This window comes from Odontesthes bonariensis, chromosome 16, assembly GCF_027942865.1.
Source record: "Odontesthes bonariensis isolate fOdoBon6 chromosome 16, fOdoBon6.hap1, whole genome shotgun sequence".
Classification (NCBI taxonomy): domain Eukaryota; kingdom Metazoa; phylum Chordata; class Actinopteri; order Atheriniformes; family Atherinopsidae; genus Odontesthes; species Odontesthes bonariensis.
Genome location: NC_134521.1, coordinates 13,212,030 through 13,238,146, shown reverse-complemented (window position 1 = coordinate 13,238,146; position 26,117 = coordinate 13,212,030). Strand labels below are relative to the sequence as shown.

Sequence of the window (26,117 nt, the reverse complement as noted above, 5' to 3'; positions counted from 1 at the left end):
TACAGATATATTTTAGTCTGAAAATGGTTTTACTAATCTATCAATGTCTGAAGGAGACTTGACAGTTTTTCCATACCTTGGCATAACAAGAGTCAGTATCTGTTCATTTTTGTTAAGTGTTCCCTAATAATTGTGACAGATCAATAAGCCGTCCAAATGTGACTTGCTGAGGGGTAAATGGTATATGTGTATGGTACTGTTGTGAGCATATGTAACCCTGGCAGAGGACTGGATTTAATCCACCTTTAACGTGTCCTTGTAGGCCTTACTTGCTTTAAGATTTCCATCTGACCTCCCATACCTCTTAAGACTTACTCTGATAGTACCTCTGAAGCTTGGATTATAACGCTTTAGATGGTCATCACATTGCAGCCAGGGTGAGAGGTGTTGACACCACTGGGAGGACAGTATTTTGGGAAACGGCCTGTTGTAATCCTGTTGACATGATAAAGTGTAGTTTAAACATTCTGAATGCTCCTCTTTGAACACCTCCTCTAAACCCCGGAAATAAGCTGTTTAGGGAAAATTCAACCCAAAATATTCCTCCCAAACGTTGATTATCTGGGTTTTTTCTCTTTTTCTTTTACAACACACCTGATCGATAGCTCCTAGACTTCAATATTTTTCAGTTTCTATCTACATTTTTTGAAAGAAAAGTTCCAAAAAAAGGCTATATCAGATTTATGACTTGATCTCAAATTGTTGAATTGTTTTTTAACAATTCTCCAAGAATGATGAATTCCATTTCCTTGTAAATTGAGAGGGTGTGCCATTTGTTCTGTAATTAGTAGAAGTAATTCCCGACAAAACGTGTGTGGCCATATACACAGCATGCAGTCTGTACATGCAGTACACATAGATAGATCACATGTAGATGCTGAAAAGAAAAGCTGAGAGGAAAGAGGAGATAGCCTAAACTAAACTTTACATTATCTCAGAGACACTTAATACAATACTTGATTGTTTAAAATGATGTGTTTCTTCCTTGACATTAATTGTAGATTAGGACGAATTAAAAATTATCTTAATGTTGATGTCCTCATAAATCAAATTGAATGTTTAATTGTTTTTATGTTACATGTCTCATGTATAAACCTGTGTTTTGTGATCTTGAAATCTCATGACTCTTCCTGCCCTCTAAAGAAAAACACAGATAAACATGCGTGGAGTGGAGGACCTGCTCATGCATGTCTAGCGGGCTCGTCAAACCAGACTGGGCTTCATGTGCCTAACAGGTGTTTTTATAGGCTACAGCAAAATATGCAGAACCAAGTAGCACTGTGCTAGCCATTTAAAGGGAACTTTAAAGCCTCCATTCATCACTGAACCATTATTTGTGGTTGAACTTGCACAGAAAGTCTGTTGTGCATTTCCAGCGGTGGGTCAGGACACTCATCCTCTTGTTGTGGAGGCTAAGTAGCCTGGGCGAAAGCCGACTGTTGACTCTGTCAAACAGTCTGGGAAAACCCAAGAGGAATCCGTTTCCATGGAGGGCGGGACCTTACCCAGCAACTTAAATTCATTGGAGTAACGGAGTTCCCTTAACCAATCATAATGTTTAGAAATGACGTTGGTTATGCGCCGAGATGCTTACTCTCGCGAGGCTCTAGCTCGCGAATCACGCTTCCCACATCCGCTTTCATTATACCGGTACCATTTGATAAATCAAACTTTTCCCAAAGCCAGTTGGAAGGAGAGCTTCGACATCCTTGCCACTAACAATATTGAAGAGGCATTCCTCTTGCTCTCGTTTTAATTGTGTAATGCTCTCCAGAGTTGAGACAACTTCATGGATAGCTTCTAGCGTTCTTCCGTCGCCATGTTTATTTCCGCTGCGGTTGAACTACAATTATATGGACTACAATGGACTCCGCGCGTGAGTTCTGCGTCACCACTCGCAACTGTTTGCTGATTGGCAAAACACTGAGCGAACCGAGGTAGGGGGATTTGGCCAGACTATGTGCGGAGCCAAAATCTTTGGGCGGAAGTACGTAGGATGGCGTCGCCAGGCTAGAGGCTAAGGGGGAAGTGGAAGAAATATCATGACTCATAGTGATGTTGTAAATCACATGCTGGGCTCTAAAATTATGACAGATTACACACATTATGTGTCTATATATTCTATTGAAGACAGAAAGCCACATTTTGTTTGTGGAGATTGACAGAGGTGCAAATTGTACATAGATGTGCATACAATAATGAGAACAGCAAGTCAAGGTGAAGTTGTTATTTTAAATCTGGCAGGGGATATAGATGTTCCTTTGTTTGCTTTTTTTTTACTCTAAAACCATTTGTTTAGTAAATTAATGCACAAAAAAAGCCTCATAAGACTGGCTTGCTGATGCTTTTTTGCTTCTGTCTTCTTCATTCTCTTCCCATACACAAACACACAGATGCAAAAAAAACACAGAGAGAAGTAAAAAGAAAATAGTCGACTCATCTCATTCTTTCCCGCTGCCGGCAGATGCAGCTCTCAAATGACTTAACTCGTACCACTAAAATGTGTTGCCTTTTCACTTTAGATTAAGGTGAGACGAGTATTCTGGACGCCCAGGAGCCGCCCAGTGCCTCTTCTGTCAGAAGCAGTGTGTCTCCTGCTTTTAACACATTTGCAGGCTCAACACAACTGCCTGTAAAGGAAAGCAGACTTCAGATGTACAAGGATAAACTATACACACACATCTCCTGCCTACATGGACTCTTACACTATCATAGCTGGATTTTGTAAGGTATTTTATTTGATGTATTTTCAATTGGGGCTGCACGGTGGTGGGGTGGTTAGCACTGTCGCCTCACAGCAAGAAGGTTCCAGGTTCAACTCCTGGCTGGGGCCTTTCTGTGTGGAGTTTGCATGTTCTCCCCGTGTATGTGTGGGTTCTCTCTGGGTACTCTGGCTTCCTCCCAGTGTCCAAAAACATGCATGTTAGGTTAATTGGTGTCTCTAAAATTGTCCTTAGGAGTGAGTGTGGGCGTGTATGGTTGTTTGTCTCTGTGTGGCCCTGTGATGGACTGGCAGCCTGTCCAGGGTGTACCCTGCCTCTCCCCCAATGACCGCTGGGATAGGCTCCAGCCCCCCGCGACCCAACTGACGGATTCAGCGGTATAGCAAATGGATGGTATTTTCAATTAGTTCATTCAATAGTTGACAAATACTGTTGATCAATAAAGTGTATCACCAGGTATTGGCAGGCAATTTACATTGTGATACATTATAAAGTGTAACAACTGAGAAAATGAAAGCAGACCAATTTTTTAAATGTACACGGACTAATTCAGTGTGACTTTAAGGAAGCCAGTGCTGGGCATCCTTAAAGGGTATATTTTAGGAAGGGCCATATACAGTGAATACATTCATATGTTATCATTTTGATACAAGAAAATCAATTTTATAAATTGTCCTGACAATTTACTGTATTTGTCTCTTGGAAATTTTAGATTATAATGGGACTGATGCCCATTATCTTCACCCTACTGGGAAATTATCATGTCTCCACAAAGCAGCATTTGACTTTCGTCTAGAGACAGATTGAGAACCTGATTTTTGACACAGATGCACATGTGAACAACAGAGCAGGATCCCAGATAGGTCCATTGGACTGAACCTGAGCATGATATCATGAAGGGAACACAAAACAGAAAGCCAGATTGGACACAAGCAGATAGAGGAAAGAATGACACAGAGACGTGATGGGATTGCTTGCTGAATGGACTCAGTTTAAAAGCACACTTTGTCTTTTTTTTGGATCAAATGAACACCATTGGTGGTACCATTGGCTGACTGGATAGAAACTGTAACGTATTTACACTAACTCTTAGTTTGTATTTATTTTTATTTTGGTTTCATGTCACTTCACTAACTCTCCTGTCATTTCAGATCCTGCCTTTCTTCTCTGCCATGCAATCAACTCATTTTGCCCCACCTGGGTTTCCCCGCCCATCTCCTCCTCACCTGCAGTCCATTTGCTCATTAGTTCCTCAGGATATATACTAGTCCATTTTCACTTGTTTCCTGCCAGATTCTCTTGTGTTGTACGTTCCCAAGCTCTCCAGCAGTTCCAGTCCTGCCATCCTGTTCCGACTCTGTTTTGCCTTTCTTGGACTCCGGTTACCTGCCTGCTCCTTGTCAGATTCGTTTGCCTGATTCTGATCGCCTGGTTTTGATCTTCCCTTGCTACTCGCCTGCCTCATTGTCGTGCTTTTGGGTTCTCCTTTGCCAGCACCAGTGAACGTGACAAGAAACTGTTTTTTTATGTTAAACTTAAGTTAATCTTGTCAAGGATGAGGGTCATTGATGGTCAATCCCCAGAGCACAGATGTACCTTAAAATGTAGAGCAAAGTTAAGAAGGGTCATAACAGGACAGAAATTAGTCCTGTCTAAACACAAATCAGTTGTCGTGGCACTTATGGGTAATTTTCTGACAAAATAACCAATTAAACAGACAAAGACCAAAGATGAAAAGCAATTCACTGCTTAAAAACCTTCAACCCACCTCATGGATAATAATGTTACTCAAAGGTCCTTTCAGTTTATTGAGCTCTTCATCCTATAAAAGACCAGGAGCTCAGGCACTTTACAAACACACCTAATTTACCCACCTGTGTCTGTGATCTTGTTATATTTAATCCGAAATAAAGTTGACTTGGAAATTGAAGGCTCAGGTCTCTGTCCCACCATGATCTGCATCGCTGCAGCAGTGTTCTCAGTTAGCCAAGGGAAATGCCTTCCTCTGCCCTCCTCATCCGTTTCAAAGAGATTTTTCCACACGTGGTTATTTTGTATGAACATTTCTCAACTCATGCACTGAGACCTAATGCTCAAGGTAAAAAATTAAAAACTATACGAACAAAGAAATCTTCGTAAAAGGAATTTCCCCTTGGATATAATAAACTTTATGACAATGTTTTTCAATCCTGGTCCTCGGGGACCACTGCCCTGCATGTTTTAGATGTTTCCTGCTCCAAAACACCTGATTCATATGAGTTGATCGTCATCGGGCCACTGCAGTGCTTGATGACAAGCTGATCATTTCAAAGGTGTCAATCATGTTTATAGCCTTACATAGGATCATTATAAAGGGGGACTCCATATTAAATGGATATGTTGTAGTGAAATTCAAGGAAGTACATTGCTCAAGCAAATTGACTGGACAAATTCCAGTCTTCATTGGTATCTGCATGCAAAACATAACCCAGAAGAACCCAGACCCATTTTTCCTTAAGGAAAGTTATAGGGAACACATAATAGAGCAAATGGATCACATAGCTCACATTTCTGAAAAAAAACTTTCAAGTACCACCACCAAGTGTCAATGATCTGTAATGTTACTTTGTTATATCACCCAATTTGGATAAACCTATTTCAGTTTCAAATGTTTGTTACAGCCATGTCACCATAGGTCCTTCTGGGTCCATTTCTAAAGCCCAATTTACTCTTTCAGAGTATCTGCACACAGACTCACATAGAGTCGTATTACATTCAGGAAGATATGATAGGACAGATAGGAGTTGAAAGCAAATACGCTGCCTGACTCCAATTAAAGATGGAGAAATATGATGAAAAAAAAAAAAAAAAAAAAAAATCAGTGGAGAAAACAGCAAGATTAAATTTTTGTACGAATCATCCTTTCATTTCATCACACCCATGAGAAGTTTTGATTTGATTTTATGATAATAAAGCCTTAATTCATGTTTCCCACTTTCCTTACTCATTATTTGTAAGATATAAACTGCCAAAGAGTAAGATTTTTAAATCCAAGTAAAATAAATTACTGATGTATATAAATAAGTAATGTGATAAATTGTCAGCTGATTTGATCAAATTTAGATTGTATTTGAAGAAGTGTTTCTCTGATCATCAAGTGGACTTTGAATTCATCGTTCACATCATTCGTGTGATTTATCACAGCGATTTATGTCCCACCAGCTCTCGACTCTTCAACCTTCACCATGTGGTCCCAGTAAGACTTGTGCCTTAAGATAATTCCCTGGTCCAATCGTAAAAGGGAGGCTGCCCATTTGCATGACTGAAGGAGAAACTGGCAACATAGTCACAGGACGTCTGATGATATTCAGTGTAATACGTCATTAATACGGAGTGGACAAATTCAAACATATATTTGGAGTAGCCTAGAGAAAACATTTAGGTGTCAAGTTTGTTTAAAGAGCTTAGCCTTCATCTTAAAGCCATTCTAAAACAATAATCTTTATTTGTATTATATCATTATTAGACTTTTCAGTGTCTTCTAGATTTCTTCCTTTGACCCGTTTTGCCTGGAAGATGCTGCCTGATAGAAATGTACCCGACAACACAAGATGCTCATTACTTCAGGCCATATTTTTACTCATTACATGAATAAACATCACTTGACATGTATTTAAGATTACGAAGTTTGAAGCTAGAAATGTGAAATATTGATTAGATCTGAAAGCTTACTTGCAAAGTAATTTTGCACACAGAGGCGTGCATGCAGGGTAGTCGTTTGATGCAATGTGATGTCTGTAGCAGCCAGCTTAAATAAAACATATTGTAAACTTGATAAGTTGTCACACTGAAACTAACAACACGGGGCCATATGTTTCATAGATACAAATGAATAATTTCTAAGGTTTTGTTCACTTTATTTTTATTTTAAACTAAACATGCCAGAGACAAATTGCCCATGCATCAGACCTACTTGCCTTTTTAAGGCAAATGGATTTAATTTTAACAAGACGGGGGTAAAACTGTTCACCTCCAACTTATTTTACATCCATGCTCAGTGCCAAGACTGAGATAAACGAGGAGTTATCTCATAGAAAGGAACAAAGCCCAGCAGAAACCTTGAGGAGGAACTCCATCTGCCACCACCCGAGAAGAGCTTCGGAAAGGAGAGACATCAGAGGCAAGAAGAGGGGTCCTTATTTGCCCCCAACCCTCTCAACAGCACCAAAGACCAGGGCCAGGGACCAGGACTTTCCCCAGGCCCCCAAACTCCTGACAGGTCATTGCGCTCTTCACCCTCCCTTTCTCCCTCCTCCCCTCACCTGAAATTCACTGAGCAGATGATGGAGCGAGTCAATGCTGGGCTCAGATCTACCCCCCAGCCCAATCCCTTTTTGTCCCCCATAAACACCCCACCAGAGCGGCCAAAGGTTCACCACCAAGTTTTGTCAGCGAGGCCAGAGTGAGCAGGAGAGGAGGAGGGGTAGCAGTCTTATTTAATGAATCATTTCAATGTAAGCAGTTATCTCCTGGAAGTTTTCAGTCCTTTGAATATGTGGCTGTACAGCTGAAGGGCTCATCCAGAGTCCTGTTTCTGAATGTTTACAGGCCCCCCAAATACTGTGCAGACTTTTTTGATCACCTCAGTGAACTGCTCTCTATGATCTGTGTCGATTTTGACTGTAATTATTGTTGATGATTTTAACATCCATGTGGACAACCCTCAGGACAAAGGGACTAAAGACCTGAGTAAAGCCTGGTTTATAGTCGGTAACGCAAGACGCAACGCAAGCCCTTGCGCGGTTGCAAGCCGCCCCTTGCGTGCGTCACCTCAATTTTCTAAACTTCACGCAAGACGCGAGCAGAGCTATAGAGTAGCCACTCTGGACTCGAGCACAAGCCACTATCTACATCACATCCGGCGGCGTGTTCATCTTCCGGTTTCATCCCCTAATAAAAGGCCGCTGTTTTCAAACGCCAAGATAGAAAGCGAAGAAGAAGAAGAAGCATGAATCTGAATCCACTCGAAGAGAGAATTGCTGAAGAGGTCCTGGCGGTGAATTTCCTTTCATCGTAGTAGGCTTGTCATTGAAAAAACCCGCTACTCCACCTACTGTCCTGGCGGTAAATCGCCATGCAGAACACGCAAGCGCCGGCAAAGCTAAATGAAGCATAAACGTCTCGAGCCATTAACGCAAGCGCAAGGTGTCTGGGCTCTCCCTTAGAGATAGGGTGAGAAGCTCGGTCATCCGGGAGGGGCTCGGAGTAGAACCGCTGCTCCTCCGCATCGAGAGGAGTCAGATGAGGTGGCTCGGGCATCTGGTGAGAATGCCTCCTGGACGCCTCCCCGGTGAGGTGTTCCGGGCCCGTCCCACTGGGAGGAGGCCCCGGGGAAGACCCAGGACACGTTGGAGAGACTATGTCTCTCGGCTGGCCTGGGAACGCCTCGGGGTCCCCCCAGAAGAGCTGGAGGAAGTGGCCGGGGACAGGGACGTCTGGGTCTCTTTGCTCAAGCTGCTGCCCCCGCGACCCGATCCCCGGACCAGCGGAAGATAATGGATGGATGGATGGATGGATGGATGGATGGATGGAGTACGATTTCACTGCACACAAATGTCTCAACAACAGTGATCTCAAACCGGTGTATAACTGAAAACCGTAGTGAGATCTTTAACCAGGTCCTCTCTTTAACACCTGCCCTGTCCAGGGGTTCAGTCAATGAGCTCGTCAGTAGCTTCAATGCTAAAATATTCAATGTTATGGATGCTATTGCTCCCATTAAGGTGAAGGTTATCTCTGGAAGGAAGAAGTCTCCATGGCGAAATTCCACACTGGTGAAAAATGGAAAAAGAGAGTGTCGGAAAGCTGAGCGCAGATGGAGAAAAACAAATCTCCAGGTTCATCATAACATCTATAAAGAGAAACTTCACTCTTATAATTTACAACTGAGGAATGCAAGAAAGTCCTACTTCTCTGACATCATCACCAAAAACAGTCATAACGTTGACAGGCTAACAAACCCTCCTGTGTTAGTGGCAACTGAATTTTATTCCACCATGGCCTAAAAATGACTTTGCCAAATTCTTCACAGACAAAATCCCAAATATTAGACAAGCAGTTGGTACATCAGCAGCAGGTACAACATATGTACCGTGTCCAACAAACACCCGTTTAGACGCCATGACGCAGTTCCAACCCATTAACAGCAAAGACCTGGAGGACATCTTACGTCAGCTGAACTGGTCTCAAAGACTTTTGGAGTCAGACCTGTTACTGATCATGAACTTGTCTTTAATGTCAGGTGTGTTTCCAGAGCCACTAAAAACAGCTGTAATCAAACATCTGCTGAAAAAGGACAATCTTGACAAGACACAAATGAACAACTACAGGCCTATCTCAAATCTCCCATTTTTAAGTAAGATCATTGAAAAGGCAGTTTTTCAACAGCTTAATTATTTTTTTAAACAAAATAACTGCTATTACACCTTCCAGTCAGGTTTCAGACAGCACCCCAGCACTGAGACTGCTCTGACCAAAGTGTTTAATGGCATATGTCTGAATACAGACGGTGGAAAAATGTCAGTCTTAGTTTTACTAGATCTCAGTGCTGCATTTGATACAGTTGACCACAATATATTACTCAAATGACTGGAGAACTGGGCGGGTCTTTCGGGAACTGTACTAAACTGGTTCCAAGCATACTTAGAGAACAGGAAGTACTTTGTGTCAATAGGTAACTTTACATCTGAGCAGACAACAATCACATGTGGAGTTCCCCAAGGTTCCATTCTGGGACCTCTTCTGTTTAACATCTACATGCTCCCACAGGCACAGATTATAAAAAAAAATAATAATAATAAACTACCATAGCTATGCAGATGACACGCAGATATACATTACAATGTCACCATGAGACCGAGGCCCTGTACAAGCTTTCCGTCAGAGAATAGACTTTAAAGTTCTGATGCTGGTCTATAAAGCTCTGAATGGTCTAGGAACAAAATACATCAGTGACCTCCAGTATGAACCTTCCAGATCCCTCAGGTCATCTGGATCCGGTCTTTTATCAGTTCCCAGAGTCAGAACCAGACATGGAGAAGCTGCATTCAGCTTCTAAGCTCCACATGTCCGGAACAAACTCCCAGAAAGCCTCGGATCAGCTGAAACACTCAGTGTATTTAAGTCCAGGCTGAAGACACACCTATTTTCAGCTGCATTTGAATAAAGCTCCAAATTTGAAGCTTGAGTTTCAAAACTCAATCACATTTTAACTACTGATTTTATCTATTGTTCTTATTTCTTTTTTTGTTTAAAATTTAAATCATGCTTTTTATTTCTACTGTATCTGTAAAGCACTTTGAATCACCTTGTTGTTGAATTGTGCTATACAAAGAAACTTGCCTTGCTGCATATTTTTTTTCAGTTTCTTTATTTCTGCAGCTATGTGGCGAGCTCTTACTCTGCAACCATGCTACCCAAGAGTTTATAACCTTGTAGTAATTTGTTGTACTTTCACCATCATATAGGTCACCAATAAAGAATTCTCAGTCGTAACTTGCATTAGTGTTAGAAAATGCATTACATAAACAGAAGCTGCCACACTGTAGCTGTTTAATGAACCAGGGTGCCCACTCATGGAGCCGTAACATTGTGTGTCATGTTGTGTAGAGTATTGTGGAGCCTTGCTGTCTTTTCAGGTCCAACATACCACTGTCAGATGCCTTGGGGCATGGAGGCACACTTATTGAGCTTTCACTGCTTTCAGGAAAACCACGTCACTGAGTGTTGAAAGTCCCAACACACTTAGGGTCCCCATACTGCTACCAGGAGTTTCAAAATAACTCAAAGATATGCTTGAAAGAAAGTGGAAAAACAAGACTTCTGCTGGCTTCCTCTGATGGGATTTTTTACACTTGTGGGTCCTAAAGAATGTGCTGAAGTGACAACCTTGTCATGACAAAGGCTAAATAATTAAAGAGTTAAAAAAAAACACAGAGCTTTAAAAATCACTCTGACACAGTTCTAAACCTTTCAGACTCTTTCAAGTCTGAAAGGTTTAAATTTTAAAAGATCATTACAGTCTACAGTAAAGAAGCAAGGAAATAAAGCTCAATATACAATAATCAGACTTCTTCATGAAAAACTACAGTATTATCTATGAAACACAAATGGCAATGAGTTACATTTTTCACGATTTAAAACAGATATTCAAGACAAACCAAAAACAAAAAAATAGTTTTGGATCGCAGCTTAAAGCTTGTACAATTTTCCCAACGATAAGACCCAGACACACATCTGACTGTCGCTTGTTAGACTGTCAGTCCCTCTGAAAACTAGAAAATGCTAAATAAAGTTGTAGGAAAATACCTCTTCTGTCATTCCAATAAATCCATATAAAGTCACGATGCAGTCGTGACTGACAGTCAACTCTATTAGGATTTGGGCTCATTTCCAACATATTTTAAAAGTCTGTCTGTTATGCCAACAAGTTGAATGTTGAACTTGTTTTGGGGACAAAACTATTTCTTAATTCCACTAAGTGAACAAAATCTGCTTTCTTTCACGGTCACCAGTGGACTTTTTGCCGCCAGTGCTAATTAATAAAGGAGTTCAGAAGGCATTAAGATAGTTAGAATGTGCTGATATCTCTTACACGGTGTCTCTTGGACTGTGATTAAATTTGGAGCTATGTACTTAAACTCGCCACAGCAAGAGCAATGACTTGATGCTCTCTTTATGATTAGTCGGGTCTCGCCCTCTGTATCATTAGATTAGGTTGGAATCCCAAATTCTCAGTCTTTGCTTTACACACCACACTAATGGGTTAATAGAACACAATTAATTATTACAACATTACATTTATATGGTAGACACAGTGTCTCCTTCTCTGAGGTCAAATGCCACACAGACAAGGCATTCACAGTAAACTGCAGAGAAACTGAGATGATATAAAAGCATCTAGCTGCATCTGAGTGCTGTGTGTTTCAATGATTGGGTTAAAGATGTACCCTTAGCACAACACAAGGAAATTCAGATTTTTTTAACACTGTGAAACACTGAAATTCTGTGTAAACCCTGCAGTTGCAGAATGGGGGATCTTGAAAAGTATTCCATTCAGCATTTGAACACAGTCACATGGCCTTCTACTGTGTTTCAGTGTCATGTCTTGGATGAATTCCTGTATTCACATGTGCTGGCTTTGATTTCTGTGACTGTTTGTTTTTTGAATGAATACTGACTGAATCTAAGTTAAAACAAAAACATATTGATAGAATTTTCCATTCCCCTAAAACACACCATTACCCCTCACTTTCTGTAAACTGTTACCTTCTTGTTTTAAGGATAACAACATCAATAAAAGTGCTCACGCATACATTCATTCAGCAACTCATTCAGCTCATTATTTATTCCATCATGGTGTCAATAAGGGGGTGGCAGGACACGGATGCGGACTTTTAAAAAAAAAAAGCAAACTTGGTTTATCATTTCAAAACAAGGTTAACAAAAGGCGCGGCTGAGCCGGATGACAAAACTAAACTGTGGAAAATAAAACATGGCTAAGGCAAAACAAAACAAAGAACATGACTTGATATAACATGAAACTACTTAACTTGGCGCGGCGTCGTGACCGTGGTGAAGGTGCAAGGGACTGACAAAGTGCATGGGGAAACCTGGAAACTAAATACTGAGGAGGGTGATTGGTGACTGAATGCAGCTGAGGAGAAAACTACAGGTGAAGTGAATGAAGGTGGATGAGCAAACAGAAACTGTGGGGAAGACAATGGCCAAACTAAATACAAGACCTGGACTAGAAATCTAAGGCATGAAGGAAAACTAAAACATGGCAAAACTAAAACTAAACATGAGCTTAAAAACTAAGACATGATAAAGCACAAAAGAACTAAAAACATGGGGAAAACCCCATGGACATGACACATGGATCTAAGTAATAAAAGCTAAAATAGGCTGTGTAAGGTCAAAGGTCTTACTGAGCTAAGTAAGTAAAGCCAAAGTGATATTTCTAAAGACAAAGGTCATGGGAGATAAGGCCACTCCACCTAAGTGTTAATGACCTTAGACAGACTTTATAAAATACTTTAGTGCTGGTGCCTTTAATAGCGGAACAGAAGGGTAAGTGTGTGTACATGACTGTGTGTACTCCATAGGGACAGTCTTTTAAAAAAAACAAGCCAGTGCTGGGCATCTTTAAAGGGTATATTTTAGGAAGGGCCATACTTCAGTTAGCACTTAAGGCAACTTGATTCTATTGAAAACTAGTGGATTAGTTGTGCATGAGATGTGGTTTGGTGAGCCAAGGACTTCTAGGCAGCAAAGTTGCAGTAAATCTTAAGTCTTACTCCAAAAATACACTTTTACCACAAGTTAAAGCCATGCAATCATTTTTGTGAGGAACTATAGGTACCTTTTGCCATAAAAACAGTCAAACTATACAGAGCGCAGGTTCTATGAAGGCTGCCATCGTCAGTTTTAAGGGTCAGACTGAATAAACAAAGGGGACTAAAAGACAGTATTTTTCCCTGTTCTGTAATTCAAATTCAAATTGTCATTCTTCATTATTACTTCCTGCATTGTTGATTTGTTCTTATAATAGTTTTTATGTTTTTTTTTTTAAGTGAACACTAATATACACATAGTTTGTTGATCAAAGAGCTATTTTAGATTGTTTAGATAAATTCTGTAATATCCAATAGTAATTACTCTGATCATTAACTATAATGTAAGAAAGATGGAACAGAACATACCTTGTAATTACAGAGTAAGAGCAGGAAAACTGGGGTTAGAGACCCTTTAGAGACCCTAAACTATTGTGTTAGTAGTCTACCAGTCTTCCACAGCTTTTTGTTTGAAAAATATAAGTTTGTTTTCGCGCTCAGCCTTTCCAAAAGACCTGCCACAGTATGAGCGACGACTTGTTTCTTTTGTAATGTTGTACAAAAATGTCTGATTCATGTTCCCAAAATTGAATGTGCATATTCATAATGTACACAATAAAGGGCTGAAAAAATTTTTTGCAGACTGAATCTGTAATTCGCCAGTCAAATATGCAACTTTGTTTTTCTAAGCTAACTATTCAGGCGAGGTGGTTAGCGCTGTCCTTCCTCTTCCCCCTGTTTGTCGTTTAAAGGTCCTCTCCAACCTTCAGATGTGATGTGTTCTTTATTGGCTTGCCCTTTAAATGACTTGCCAGGAACTCTCAGTAGCCCAGCATTCTTCTGAATTCATCCCAGGTGTGGACTCTGACCGGAGAGGTGAAATTCTGGTACCATCACTCAATTTGACTGCCTCCTTCCTGTTCTGGTGCTTTTCTCATTCTGCCAGTTGGAGCTGCATTAGAGAAAAATGTCAGTGCAGCATAGACCATCTCCTTCACTAGCAGTGCTGAGTGAGGTAAAGCAGGATCAAACAGCGCCACCCTTTTAGAGACAACAAACTTAGTGTTATGTTGTCATTAGCTGTGTTAAACACTCAATTACCCCTTTACTTCCTGAACTTATCTAATGGCTATGATTACAAGTTAATACTGCTCACTGTCCTGGGAGCTGTTCATCTTTTGTGGGACCTGCGAGATCCCTTTTCATCCTGATCCTGAGCCTATCCTGTCTTGTAAATGTCAAACAACACTCCACCTTGCCGTGCCGTGCGATGCGGCTCAGCACCTGGTGCAGCAGAGAGGTAAACTTTTCTTTTTTTCACTTTGTTAATGTGGAGAAAATTCTTCAAGGAACTAAATTTTGAAAATATTTTTAAAAATCACTTTCAAAGAATTACAAGCCATGTGTGAGTGTAGCTCTTTAAAGATACATATAAAAGCCATCTGGTTGAACTTAAGCAAAACTCTGACAGAAAAATTCTGAAACTGAGAAAATACCAGATTAGTTAATTAAAGATTTTTCCTTCAAACAAAACGAAGAATACAAACCAATGAGAAAGTCAGATTATATCATTCATATGGCTTTAAGATGAAAGTAGTAAATTAAGTTTAGAAATAATATTTTTTGAGAGGAATGAAAGAAACAAAGACAGAAAGTGTGTCCTCACAAATACTTAAAGAAAAATAATAATGAAATTTGCTATTAAAAAAATGTTTTGCTGTTGTTTGTTTGTTTTTCTTTTCTTATTATATTCATTCTTTTTTAATTGGGTTTTAGGTTTGAGATGATGCTTCATAGCTGGATGACTTGGGAAGTATTCCATCCGCGATTTTTGTGAGCATATTTCATGTATACTGGACAAAGAGTGAATTGAATATAAGATGAGGGGTTAAGAAAACAGACGCGTGAGAGGAAGTAGTCAGATCGTTTTAGTCGTAATAAGCTAACACCCCCCACCCACCCCCACAAAACATTACGTTTGAAAAGCAAGCTAAACTTAAAAAGGAAAAAAACGGTAATGGCACATTAATATCTTTATTATTCAAGCTTTGCATCGTAGAAAATTATGATAACAATAACATTACACGCTGATCGAGATTATTCTTTAAGATGGACAGGCCGTGGTTGGCCTAATCACCACCAGGCCCCTGAGCGGAGGACGAAAACTTTTTCTTTTGCTGCTGCTGTCTTGTTTTCTTGGTTCATAAAGGCAGTGATGCCCGTAAGCTGTTACAAAGAAATCTGGAGCAGGCGAGTTGAGGGTTTGGAAAATTGCCTAAATGACAGGACAGAGCTTTTGGCTCATTGTGTGAGGTCAGCTTACTGGCGCGATGCCCCCAATTATCAGTTAGTCCTTCAAAAAATAACCTCGAGTGTTTTCATCGAATGATTAAAGAATAAATCAGCAGCGATACAGTAGATAATCCTATCACAGTATTAATTTAGCCATTTGGAAGTTCCCGGATTATTCGTTTATTTTTGTTCTTTGGCAATAACAAGCACAATCCACTTGTTTAATCTAGACTTATTATTGTTGCTCACGACGGTGATAGTATTTCGTTCTGTGTCATGTTGCGTATTACTCATGCTGTTCCCTTCAAGACAAATCTAATTGAGAAGTTGAAACCACGCCCGCTGCTTGGTATTGGCACCTACTGTGACGCCCTGTAAGATGTGCTGGAGGATAATAGAGGTTTTTAGACTACAAACCTCATCTCGACGCTTTTCCTCTTTTCTCGCCCCTTGTTTCAGTCGCAGTTTATCAAAAGCTTTACGCATGGTCCCAAAGCGTGCCGCATTCTCCTTGTTTGGGTCTACCTGTGGACCCCTGCTTTTGGAGATGTGGAAATCTGATCTCACGACTTCTGTTCCAAGCTAAAGTAAATCTACAAACTCCAGAGCAAGCACACTGATTAAAATCAGTCTGTTTGGATGTCCCGATGAGAGATCCAGTTCACACAGCGGCTCCTATGGCTTACCGTCCTTTCCAAGTTCATCGAGCAGACGTCTTTTCCCTGCCAGCCTTACTTCCCAACGCTCAGTCCTCGTTTTTCCCTGCCCTGACTCACCCGGCCATCGGCTCGCTCTCGGACCCCCTGTTGGAACAGCCTGCTTCTGACGTTGTGCTGTGCGCAGCTCTGGAACGCCAAAATCGGCCAATCCACCCGCGATCCTTAAGGAGCCTGCAGCCTGAGAAATGGCTCGATGAGGACCCGAAAGTCACTCTGGAATCAAATAATCTTTGGACTGAATTTCACAAAATGGGGACTGAGATGGTAATCACAAAATCCGGAAGGCAAGTAATTACAACAATCCGGTTAACATGACATTCGATTGGCTCTCTGACTTAAAAAAACAGCTATTGGCACATACAAATGAGTTTTTTAGAGTGCCAGCACAATTATTTTGTAATTATTGGTTTGAGGGTAAATTTTTAAGAGGAACGGTGCTCCTTTATAAAAAATAAATAAATAAATAAAAGTCGCTACTATTTCTTTATGCCTTTTATTGTTTTTCATTATCTATCTAGGAGGATGTTTCCACCCTTCAAAGTGTGTGTAGAAGGGCTGGATGAAACGGCAAAATACATCCTGCTTATGGACATTGTCGCAGTCGATGACTGCCGCTACAAGTTTCATAACTCTCGCTGGATGGTGGCTGGAAAAGCTGACCCGGAGATGCCAAAGCGCATGTACATCCACCCAGACAGTCCATCTAAAGGGGAGCAGTGGATGAGCAAGCCGGTTGCTTTTCATAAACTCAAACTTACAAATAATATTTCGGATAAACATGGATTTGTAAGTACCACTTATTGAAGACTATTACTGTTGTTGCATGGTTTTTGATACTTAGAATACAAAAAAAAAAAAACTTTCAACTGTGTTGTTGTGGATTTTCCAGACTATTTTGAATTCAATGCATAAATACCAACCCAGATTTCATATAGTGAGAGCTAACGACATAATGAAGCTTCCATACAGCACCTTCCGGACTTATGTTTTTCCGGAGACGGAGTTTATTGCTGTCACTGCCTATCAGAATGAAAAGGTAACCTCGCTCTCCTCCACGGGCTTTTAAGATGCAGATGTTGTGCTTTTCCACCATTGTGCGCTGAGCTGTTGTTTTGCGTGGACTGACTTGCTTTGTTTCATCTCCTTCCCCATTAAGATAACGCAGCTAAAAATCGACAACAACCCCTTTGCCAAAGGATTCAGAGACACTGGAAACGGGAAACGAGAAAACAGGTATTTATTTTGCAACTTGGAATCAGTGACATAGCTGCATGAGGTTCACATTTAATTCTGTTCAATTTGTGATCCACAGGAGTAAACAGATGAATGTGTCTTTGCTGCAAGAAAACCAAAGCCATGCAGATAATGACTGTGCTGATTCCGATGACTCATATGAACAATCGAGTATGAGAGAGCCTTTTTATTCTCCCCTGGAAATGGTGAACAGCCCTCTGATACCCCCATCACCGTGTCAAGGTGGGTTCATTTACATGCTGCATGTATTTTAGGAGACTGTATTACGCTGTGTGCAAAAATCCAAATAGTTGTGTAAGAATACTGATGTAGCAGTCCCCCCGGTTCTTGTAAGAAAAAACATTCAGCAGTGCCTCGACAGGTGTTTTGCGCTTTTTATTCTTTGCTTCATTTCAGATCAACACCACCGTGAAAACTAAATCAGACAAGAAAAATAAACATATACACAAACATTAAAATACAAGAACAAAGTTTAACATACAAAATAAAATAAATAAACGTACCTCACTGCTTTTTCCAGGGAGAATACCAGTTCTTTCTTTGAAACATCAGTTGACAGGCAATTGTTCCCAGCCATTCTCCATTGAGCTAATTACTACCAGCTTTTATAGGCCAGCCCTTCCTGTCTACGGCATCCCATGAGGTACAAAACAAAAAACTGTTTACAAATGACATACATTTATACAAAACCAGACATCACAAATAATCCACATAATTCAAAACATCATACCAAAAAATGTTTACTGCCCGTTACACTCCCACCAATCAGGCATGAATAACCACTAAATCATGCATGATTTTCTACTATTTACAATTTTTTTTTACTACTCACTGTGGATTATTTATAATATCTGTGTACATTCAATATACAAATTATTTTCCAATAATACCACCAAATTTTGCACTGGTCTTTCTATCGCGGAACTCTTAGAACTAATACCCCTTCCTGATTTTCGTTCCCCTGTTCTCAACTTCACTCTGCAAACCAAACCATCATCGTCAACCACAGTTTCCACAACACGACCCAACTGCCACTGATTTCTTGGTAAAATATCCTCTTTTACCAGAACAACGTCATTAACTCTAATATTGCGCCGAATTGTATGCCACTTTTGTCGAATGGAAATATTCTGGAGATATTCCCTTTTCCACCGACACCAAAATTGTTCAATCAAAAATTGAACGCGGCGCCAACGCTTTGAAGAATAGACATCCTCCCTCACAAAGTCTCCTGAAGGAGGCAAAGCGATATCAGACTTCATCTGAATTAAATGATTTGGAGTTAAAGGCTCAAAAGAACCTGGATCATTTATTTCTTTTAAGGTTAAGGGATGACTATTGACAATCGCCATCGCTTCATAAAAGAGAGTTCTCAAAGAAGCATCATCAAGTTTACCCAAACTTTGAGAGAGTAAAATCCAACACATTTCGAATGGTGCGTATCTGACGCTCCCAAACACCACCAGCATGACTTGCCACCGGAGCATTGAAAATAAACTCACATTGTTTCTTTGCCAAAAATTACTCCAGGCCTTTAGTATCACATTGCTTCAACTCATTTCTAGCTCCTACAAAATTTCTCCCTTGATCGCAATGTATCTATCGCACAGCTCCCCTGATGCTAATGAAGCAACGCAGGCCATTTATAAATGAGTCTGTAGATAAATCCTCCAACATTTCAATGTGAACAGCACGCGAATACAGGCATGTAACCAACAGACCATACCTTTTATGTTCGTTACGATTCCTTTTAACAACAAAAGGACCAAAACAATCCATTCCACAATAAGTGAATGGTGCAGATGCCTCCACACGTTCTTTTGGAAGCTCAGCCATAAGTTGTTCTTCTGCTGGCCGCCTTAGTTTTCTGCACTGCACACATTTATAAATCATCTGAACCACCAATCTACTACAGCCAACAATCCAAAACCCATTTGTCCTAAGCTGCATTTGAGTTTGGCCCCTGCCTTGATGACACACCTGAGCGTGACAGTCAGCCAAAATAAGTTGAACAATATGGCCTTCCTTTGGCAAAATAATCGGATATTTAAAATCTTCACCAAAGGATGAATATTTCAATCGTTCGGCAACACATAGCAAGCCATCTTTTATAAATGGGTCCAAATGGAAGAGATGATTAGACTGTGAAAGACTCTCTCCTCTTTGTAGAACCTTCATCTCTGAGCCAAAAGCACGTTCCTGCACAAGCCTTACCACTGATTTAACAGTATCTTCACGTTCCTTAACACTCACCACATTGGAACCATATTTACTCTGGGATCCAAGTCTTTTAATTCTGGCCACTACTTTAATAAGTGTTAACCAAGATGAAAATCTAGTGAAACACTCCAGAACATCCATAGCATCGTTTGTTGTCACAAATGTCTGTACCACTTTAACCTCTGGATCACCCACCAACAAATCAGGACATGATCTTAAGTTCTTGTTTATTTCTTTCTTCTACAAAAATTCAGGGCCCCTTAGCCAGTTACTTGTCAAAATGTCAGAAGCACGAAGCCCTCTTGATGCATGATCTGCTGGATTTTCAGTAGTGTCAATATAATGCCATTGACTTGGACTTGTGTTGTCTCTTATAACCTGGACACGATTTGCCACAAACACATGAAACCGTCTCGCTTCATTATTAATATATGACAACACCACTTGTGAATCAGTCCAGAAGAACTCTGCATCTATCTTCATGTAAAATGTTTACTGCCCGTTACAACTGATATAACGTAACATAGTCCAGCTACAGTCACAAGCTCGGGCATGCAATATAATTTATTTGAGCTTTTAATATCACTAAACTCTAACATCACAATAACCATGATTTCCAGTATGTTATTAGGGTTTGGTGATAATTCTTACAGCATTTTTCAAGTTTTTTTATATTCAAATATCTGTAAGAGTTAACATTATGTGTGGTGGATTACGTTGGCTTGGTTTGTAAGTAAGTAAGTAAGTAAGTAAGTAAGCTTTATTTGTACAGCGCCTTTGACAGACCAGGGTCACAAAGCGCTTTACAGTTACAACAGAAACACACCGTTAAAATAAAGTTGAATCTAAAAAGATTCAACTTTATTTGAATCTTTTTAGATTTAAAGGTTAACAAATCAGGTCATTTTCACAAGACATTTCAACTTGTCATAGTAGGAAATGTGCAGGTGTTACTAATAACGTGAATGATGGCTGAGCTCAGTTTGAGTGTTAAGTAATCCCGCATGGTGTGACTGTAAGCCAGTCTGCTTAAAGGGGAACTCCGGGGCATTTGAAGCGCATTTCCATTGCTAGAGGTTGTCAAATACTGATAGTAGGACACAGACAGGTGCCCAGCAATATTGTTGTAATGTTTTAAATACTTGAACGCAGTTTTTCTAGAGAAGATAATTGTTTTGTATATGTGATTATCGTCCATTGACTCTTTTGGGCTTTCACATGCGCGAGCGTACAACTAACCGGTGAGTTACATGCTGTTTATAAAGTTGTTTTGTAACGTCCCCATGCCAGTAATGTGAGAACCATGCATATGGTTTTGATGGTAAGGCTTGTGACTTTATTGTCGGATGGTTTATAAAGTGGTGTGACGTTTCTGCAGTGTGCAAGTTGTTGTTTTACGTGGAAGGGTTAGCGCTTGCCCCTTAGCCACCACGTATTAGCCTCGCATGACAGGCTGAGCGAACAGCGCTATCTCCACACAAGGAGCGCAGATTTGCACCTGTCTGTGTCCTACTATCAGTATTTGACAACCTCTAGCAATGGAAATGCGCTTCAAATGCCCCGGAGTTCCCCTTTAAAGCTGCAGTCGGCAGGTTTTCAAAATTGCGAGTCTAAAGTCGGAAAATTCGAACTGATACAACTTTCAGGTCCCTCCCCCAACCTCTAACAAGCTCCGAATCGCCCCCCAAACCCCTCCCCCTCTGTGGACGAGGTTGTGCACATGAGTTCACACCAGTGTGAGCGCACACAAGCTGGGGCAGACTCATGCTCAGCAGCGTGTGCACAAGCTGTGATTGACAGGTAGGATTCCTCCACCCTAACTTGATTGGTTAAAAACAGCCGTGAGCGCTCGATTTTTGCAAGCATGATTACAGGCTTCAGAGGGAGCTACAGATTTCGTTATTTTTCCTAAACAGCCTATTTAATATTCTACTTCCAGAATCCCATGACAGTTCAAGCTAATATGACTAAAAAAAAGTTGCCGACCGCAGCTTTAAGGTCAGCACCCTCACAACAAAGCTGTGAAATGAAATTCCACCTTCATTATTTACACCTGTCCATGTCCAGAGTTCAGAAGACTGAAACCACTCTGTGGCAAAAATGTGGTATCTTGCTCTCATTTATCAACTATATTGTCTAGACCACACAGTCACAGATAATTCAAGAAGTTTGAACAAAGTTCTCCCTCTCATAACTTTGTTACATCTGTAACAATATGTCTTTTTAATAATGTCCCCCACAAAGATGAGAACAACGTTGGAAGTGATTCAGATATTGATCTGCAGGATGATGGCATTGCTGAAGCAAGCTGTTCCAGGACTGCACATTCATTGACTATGAGTCTAACAAGTGAGGAGAAATTGCCAAACAAGTCTTATCCTAGCAAGAGGAACAACAATCAGCTTGGAACAAAAGATAGAACAGTATGCGGAACATCTTGTGAAAGGTACTCTATGGAGTTGGGCTCTTCAGAAAATCAAAGGACGAAAATAAAAGATGGGGTCCAGCCTATGATGCTGCAATCATGGAACTCGTCATCCCTTAGCAACACTCACAGGCAGACTTTGGATTCCTCAGGTGTGTATATCCAACCGTTTACTAGGCTCGGGGCTCCTTTGTTGTTTCACCCAGGATGGCTTTCAAATAATCAAGAGACTTTTTCCACCTTGGATACTGGAACTGGATTGTCCTCATTACCTGGAGAAAGGGACTTAAGAAATAGAAGCATATCTTCTCAAACCACTGCATCTCCATCTCCATTCAAGTTTCACCTGTCACAGCCCATGCTAACGTCTCAGGTAAGCTTCAGGAACTTCATTGTATTCTACTTTTTATTGGATTCACCCACAAGGGGAAGATTGACTTTTCTCCCTCTTGGGTGATATACTGTAACCCCACCAGCATTTTGCCAATTGCAAGATCATGCTCATATGTATGTAAAGTTCAAGAGAGCAATGGGTGGGTTCACTCTATTACCTGCTGTTATTTGAGGTAACACAGAACAACATAAAGTTTGAATTGGATGTTCTATGTGAAAGGAAATAATGTATGACAAAAATCAACCACAAGCAAAGCTTCTTCTTTTCTTTTTTGGGGGGTCTTCTCTAAGGTAAAACACTCAACAAATCACTCAATTGCTACTTAAATTTCCACTAAGAGAGAAAATTAGATTTTTAATTTTGTAAATAACAGTTTTAAATGGATAAAATTTACTTAGATGTAAGCCTATACATATATGTGTGTGTGTGTGTGTGTGTGTGTGTGTTTAGGCATACATCAAACTGTGACGTTTTTAGGTTCTTTACAGTTTCTGGGTCTGTGTAAGTGTAAAGCAAGTGTGTTAAATCTTCCTAATACGTAAGAGATTAGGTCAATTACTCTCACATTTGCTAACACCTTGAATCTCTTCTGTAAAACAAGTTTAAATTAAATCAATTCAAAAAACATGCATAGTGCTACAAAACTTCAATAATAACTTTCTTTTTTTAAACAGAGAGTTTCACTGTCATCTTTTGGAGGGATGCTGTCATATCCATACTACATGGTAACACCAGATGCTATCGCTCCAGCTCCCCCCACCTGCTCTGCCACCCAGTCGCTCAATAGAAACCATCGGCACAACAACTCTCGGCCTTGGTTGCCATTTAGCCCATATCAGATCCCCACACCTTTCATGTCTTGCCAAAATCCACTAGCAGCCAGTTTATCTGGTAGGCCACATTCACAACCTGAACTGTCCAGATCTGGAAGCAATGATCAAAGTCTTGTGTCTGACATTCCCAGCCACAAAGCAAAGGCCAAGCAGAAGACTGGTCCACCCTCGGTTAAGGGTTTCACTGATGAACTGCCATACACTCATATTCCTGTTAGAAGACCTGACAAGTCACATCCTTCTCTGTAGAGTCTCTTGATTTTGTGGTGGATAGTGGGTTGTGGATGAAAGTTTATCAAATGTTAGCACATATAAAGCACACGACATGAATATTTTGTGAAAACCTATTTGTGCTTCTTATTAACTTGTCATGAAATAATTATAAATATGTGTAAAAAACATTTGTTTAATGATTTGCATGTCAGGATCACCACACATTTACATTACTACTGGCTATCATGTCAGTGTGATGTACATACTAACTTCATTGTGAAAGAAAAAACAACTTTTTAATCGTTTTTAAATATTTGGTTAAACAAATGTCTAAAAACCATCCATCCATCCATCCATCCATCCATCCATCCATCCATCCATCCATCCATTATCTTCCGCTGGTCCGGGGATCGGGTCGCGGGGGCAGCAGCTTGAGCAAAGAGACCCAGACGTCCCTGTCCCCGGCCACTTCCTCCAGCTCTTCTGGGGGGACCCCGAGGCGTTCCCAGGCCAGCCGAGAAACATAGTCTCTCCAACGTGTCCTGGGTCTTCCCCGGGGCCTCCTCCCAGTGGGACGGGCCCGGAACACCTCACCGGGGAGGCGTCCAGGAGGCATCCTAACCAGATGCCCGAGCCACCTCATCTGACTCCTCTCGATGTGGAGGAGCAGCGGTTCTACTCCGAGCCCCTCCCGGATGACCGAGCTTCTCACCCTATCTCTAAGGGAGAGCCCAGACACCCTGCGGAGGAAACTCATTTCGGCCGCTTGTATTCGCGTGTCTAAAAACCTTTAAATTTAAATCAGATTGCATTAAAAATAAACTATTTTTCAAACTCAGATCTGTAACAGATGCGTCTAAAACTTGCCAATGAGAAATGAGGTGAATGTTGAACACTTGTGCACAGTTTCACATTTGAACCACAGTTGTATTTTAGTTTTGAAATGTAAAACTCTTTTTCTTTTCTTAAGAAAAGTATCTTCAAGAAATGTAACTTGCTTTTGTCTTTTTTTTCAGCATTCAAATAAAGATACTGTACTTGTGTTATACTCACGAGCATACCCTTTTACAAGCCTAGGGCATTTTAAATCAATGAGATCAATGCAAAAGGCATGCATTTGTGTCCTTAAAATTTAAATGGATTTGTGAGGTGGATTCCGTTATCCAATACAGATCAGAGTGTGTCTGGATGTTAGGCCTGATCCCTTAAATAAGTTTAACTAAAGTAATCTGTCTGTTTCATTTGTGTACTTCCGTAAGCTTTTTGGGTAAGGTCACCGTGGTTGCACTTCCTGACCTGTACATGTTTGCTTTCTTTGAGGGCATCAACAGTCAAATACACAGCTTCCTCATATGAGGATGCAATATCTCATTCCATAGACCCTGGTTCCCATATGAGGACACATTTTCATTTCTCAAAAACTACTCCTTCAAATCCAGTATTTAGGTTTTTGTGTTCACCAGATTCTGCTCATCTTCATTAGCCAGGAGAAATAATAAAAAACATACAAAACTTAAGTCTAGGACTGAAGAGGTTAAGGCAAAAAACTTATTGTTTCATTGAAGCTAATTGTCTCAGTTCTGAAAAAAATAGTTTTGGCTGCAATCTTAAGCCATTTTCACTCAAGACAATATCTGGAGAAATAAATCTGGACATTGTGCATATTTATCCTCAGACATATTAACACCAGGCGACTGTCAGACAACAGACTGTACATGATAAGAGGTTATAGCCATTGTGATTTAAAGAATTGTTTAAAAAAGAAAAATTACTGTGGCACGGTCCAAAATGTATAGGTCCCAGAACAAGTTCATGTAAGAGACAGCAAATGTTCTTAAACCACAGAAATTGACAAAAGAAAAAGTTTACACCAAATGAAAATGTTTAGAAAATGGAGCATATAGCATATAAAGCATATAGCATATAAAGATCATTCACTATTTAAAAAACAAAAAAAAGAAAGATATGTACTAAAAACTGTCTTTTGATGTGCTTCTCTTTTTTAGATTAATCGCAAACTAAAAATAATTACTTTGCGAGAGTCAAATCAAGAAACTTCTGTTTCTGAAAAACATGTCCAAAAAGGATTAAAAAAAAGGATGCAAAAACCCATAATACACTTTCATGTAGCCCACAGTGACTTTAATGTTTGTTCTGGGACATAATCTCGATCACTGTATAAAACAAGTCACAGGAATAGAAGCAAACTGTTGCTGGAGCAGCTCCTTGTTAGAGACAAACTGTGTGCAGAACTGATGTGTAACATGTAGATGCTCTTCGCTCCTTACTTCTTGCTACGGCAATTTTCATTACATCTCTGCTTATAACAGTGCAGCTTGATTCTTGATTCTCTTAATGTGATTTTTTTTTTTTTTGAGTCTGCCATAACTCGATATGGATCAGGAAAAATGTGTACTTGCAAACTAAAGTGCGCTGAACACAAACATGATCAGCCACAACATTGAAATCACTCACCTAACATTACCTTTACCTTCTTCTTACCAATTGACAAGAACTATACAAGACCAGGAGGTGACCTGAGGTTTCAGGTAACGAGACTCCAGATCCTTTAAATCCTGTAAGTTAAAGGCCAGGGACTCCATGAATTAGATTTATTTTCACAGTGCAGGTGTGACAGGGTCAGCTCGGACACAAGCCAGCCTTTACCTCC

General features: G+C 40.3%; 1 protein-coding gene across 1 annotated transcript; it reads left to right on the top strand.

Moving 5' to 3' along the window:
- The first annotated feature begins 15,851 nt into the window (after positions 1 to 15,851).
- On the top strand, positions 15,852 to 24,422 carry LOC142401720 (T-box transcription factor TBX2b-like). Its single transcript, XM_075487186.1, has 7 exons — positions 15,852 to 16,391; positions 16,626 to 16,893; positions 16,997 to 17,143; positions 17,264 to 17,340; positions 17,420 to 17,583; positions 21,826 to 22,379; positions 23,075 to 24,422. Exons 1-7 carry the CDS (start codon positions 16,036 to 16,038, stop codon positions 23,480 to 23,482), a joined length of 1,974 nt encoding a protein of 657 aa, XP_075343301.1. The 5' UTR covers positions 15,852 to 16,035; the 3' UTR covers positions 23,483 to 24,422.
- The last annotated feature ends 1,695 nt before the right edge of the window (positions 24,423 to 26,117 follow it).

Excerpts from the sequence above, each read along its gene's own strand:
- LOC142401720 (XM_075487186.1), top strand. The coding sequence starts at position 16,036 with ATGAGAGATCCAGTTCACACAGCGGCTCCTATGGCTTACCGTCCTTTC. Across the intron at positions 16,894-16,996 it reads TTTCGGATAAACATGGATTT|ACTATTTTGAATTCAATGCA; the intron begins GTAAGTACCACT and ends TGGATTTTCCAG. Across the intron at positions 22,380-23,074 it reads AGCCCATGCTAACGTCTCAG|AGAGTTTCACTGTCATCTTT; the intron begins GTAAGCTTCAGG and ends TTTTTTAAACAG.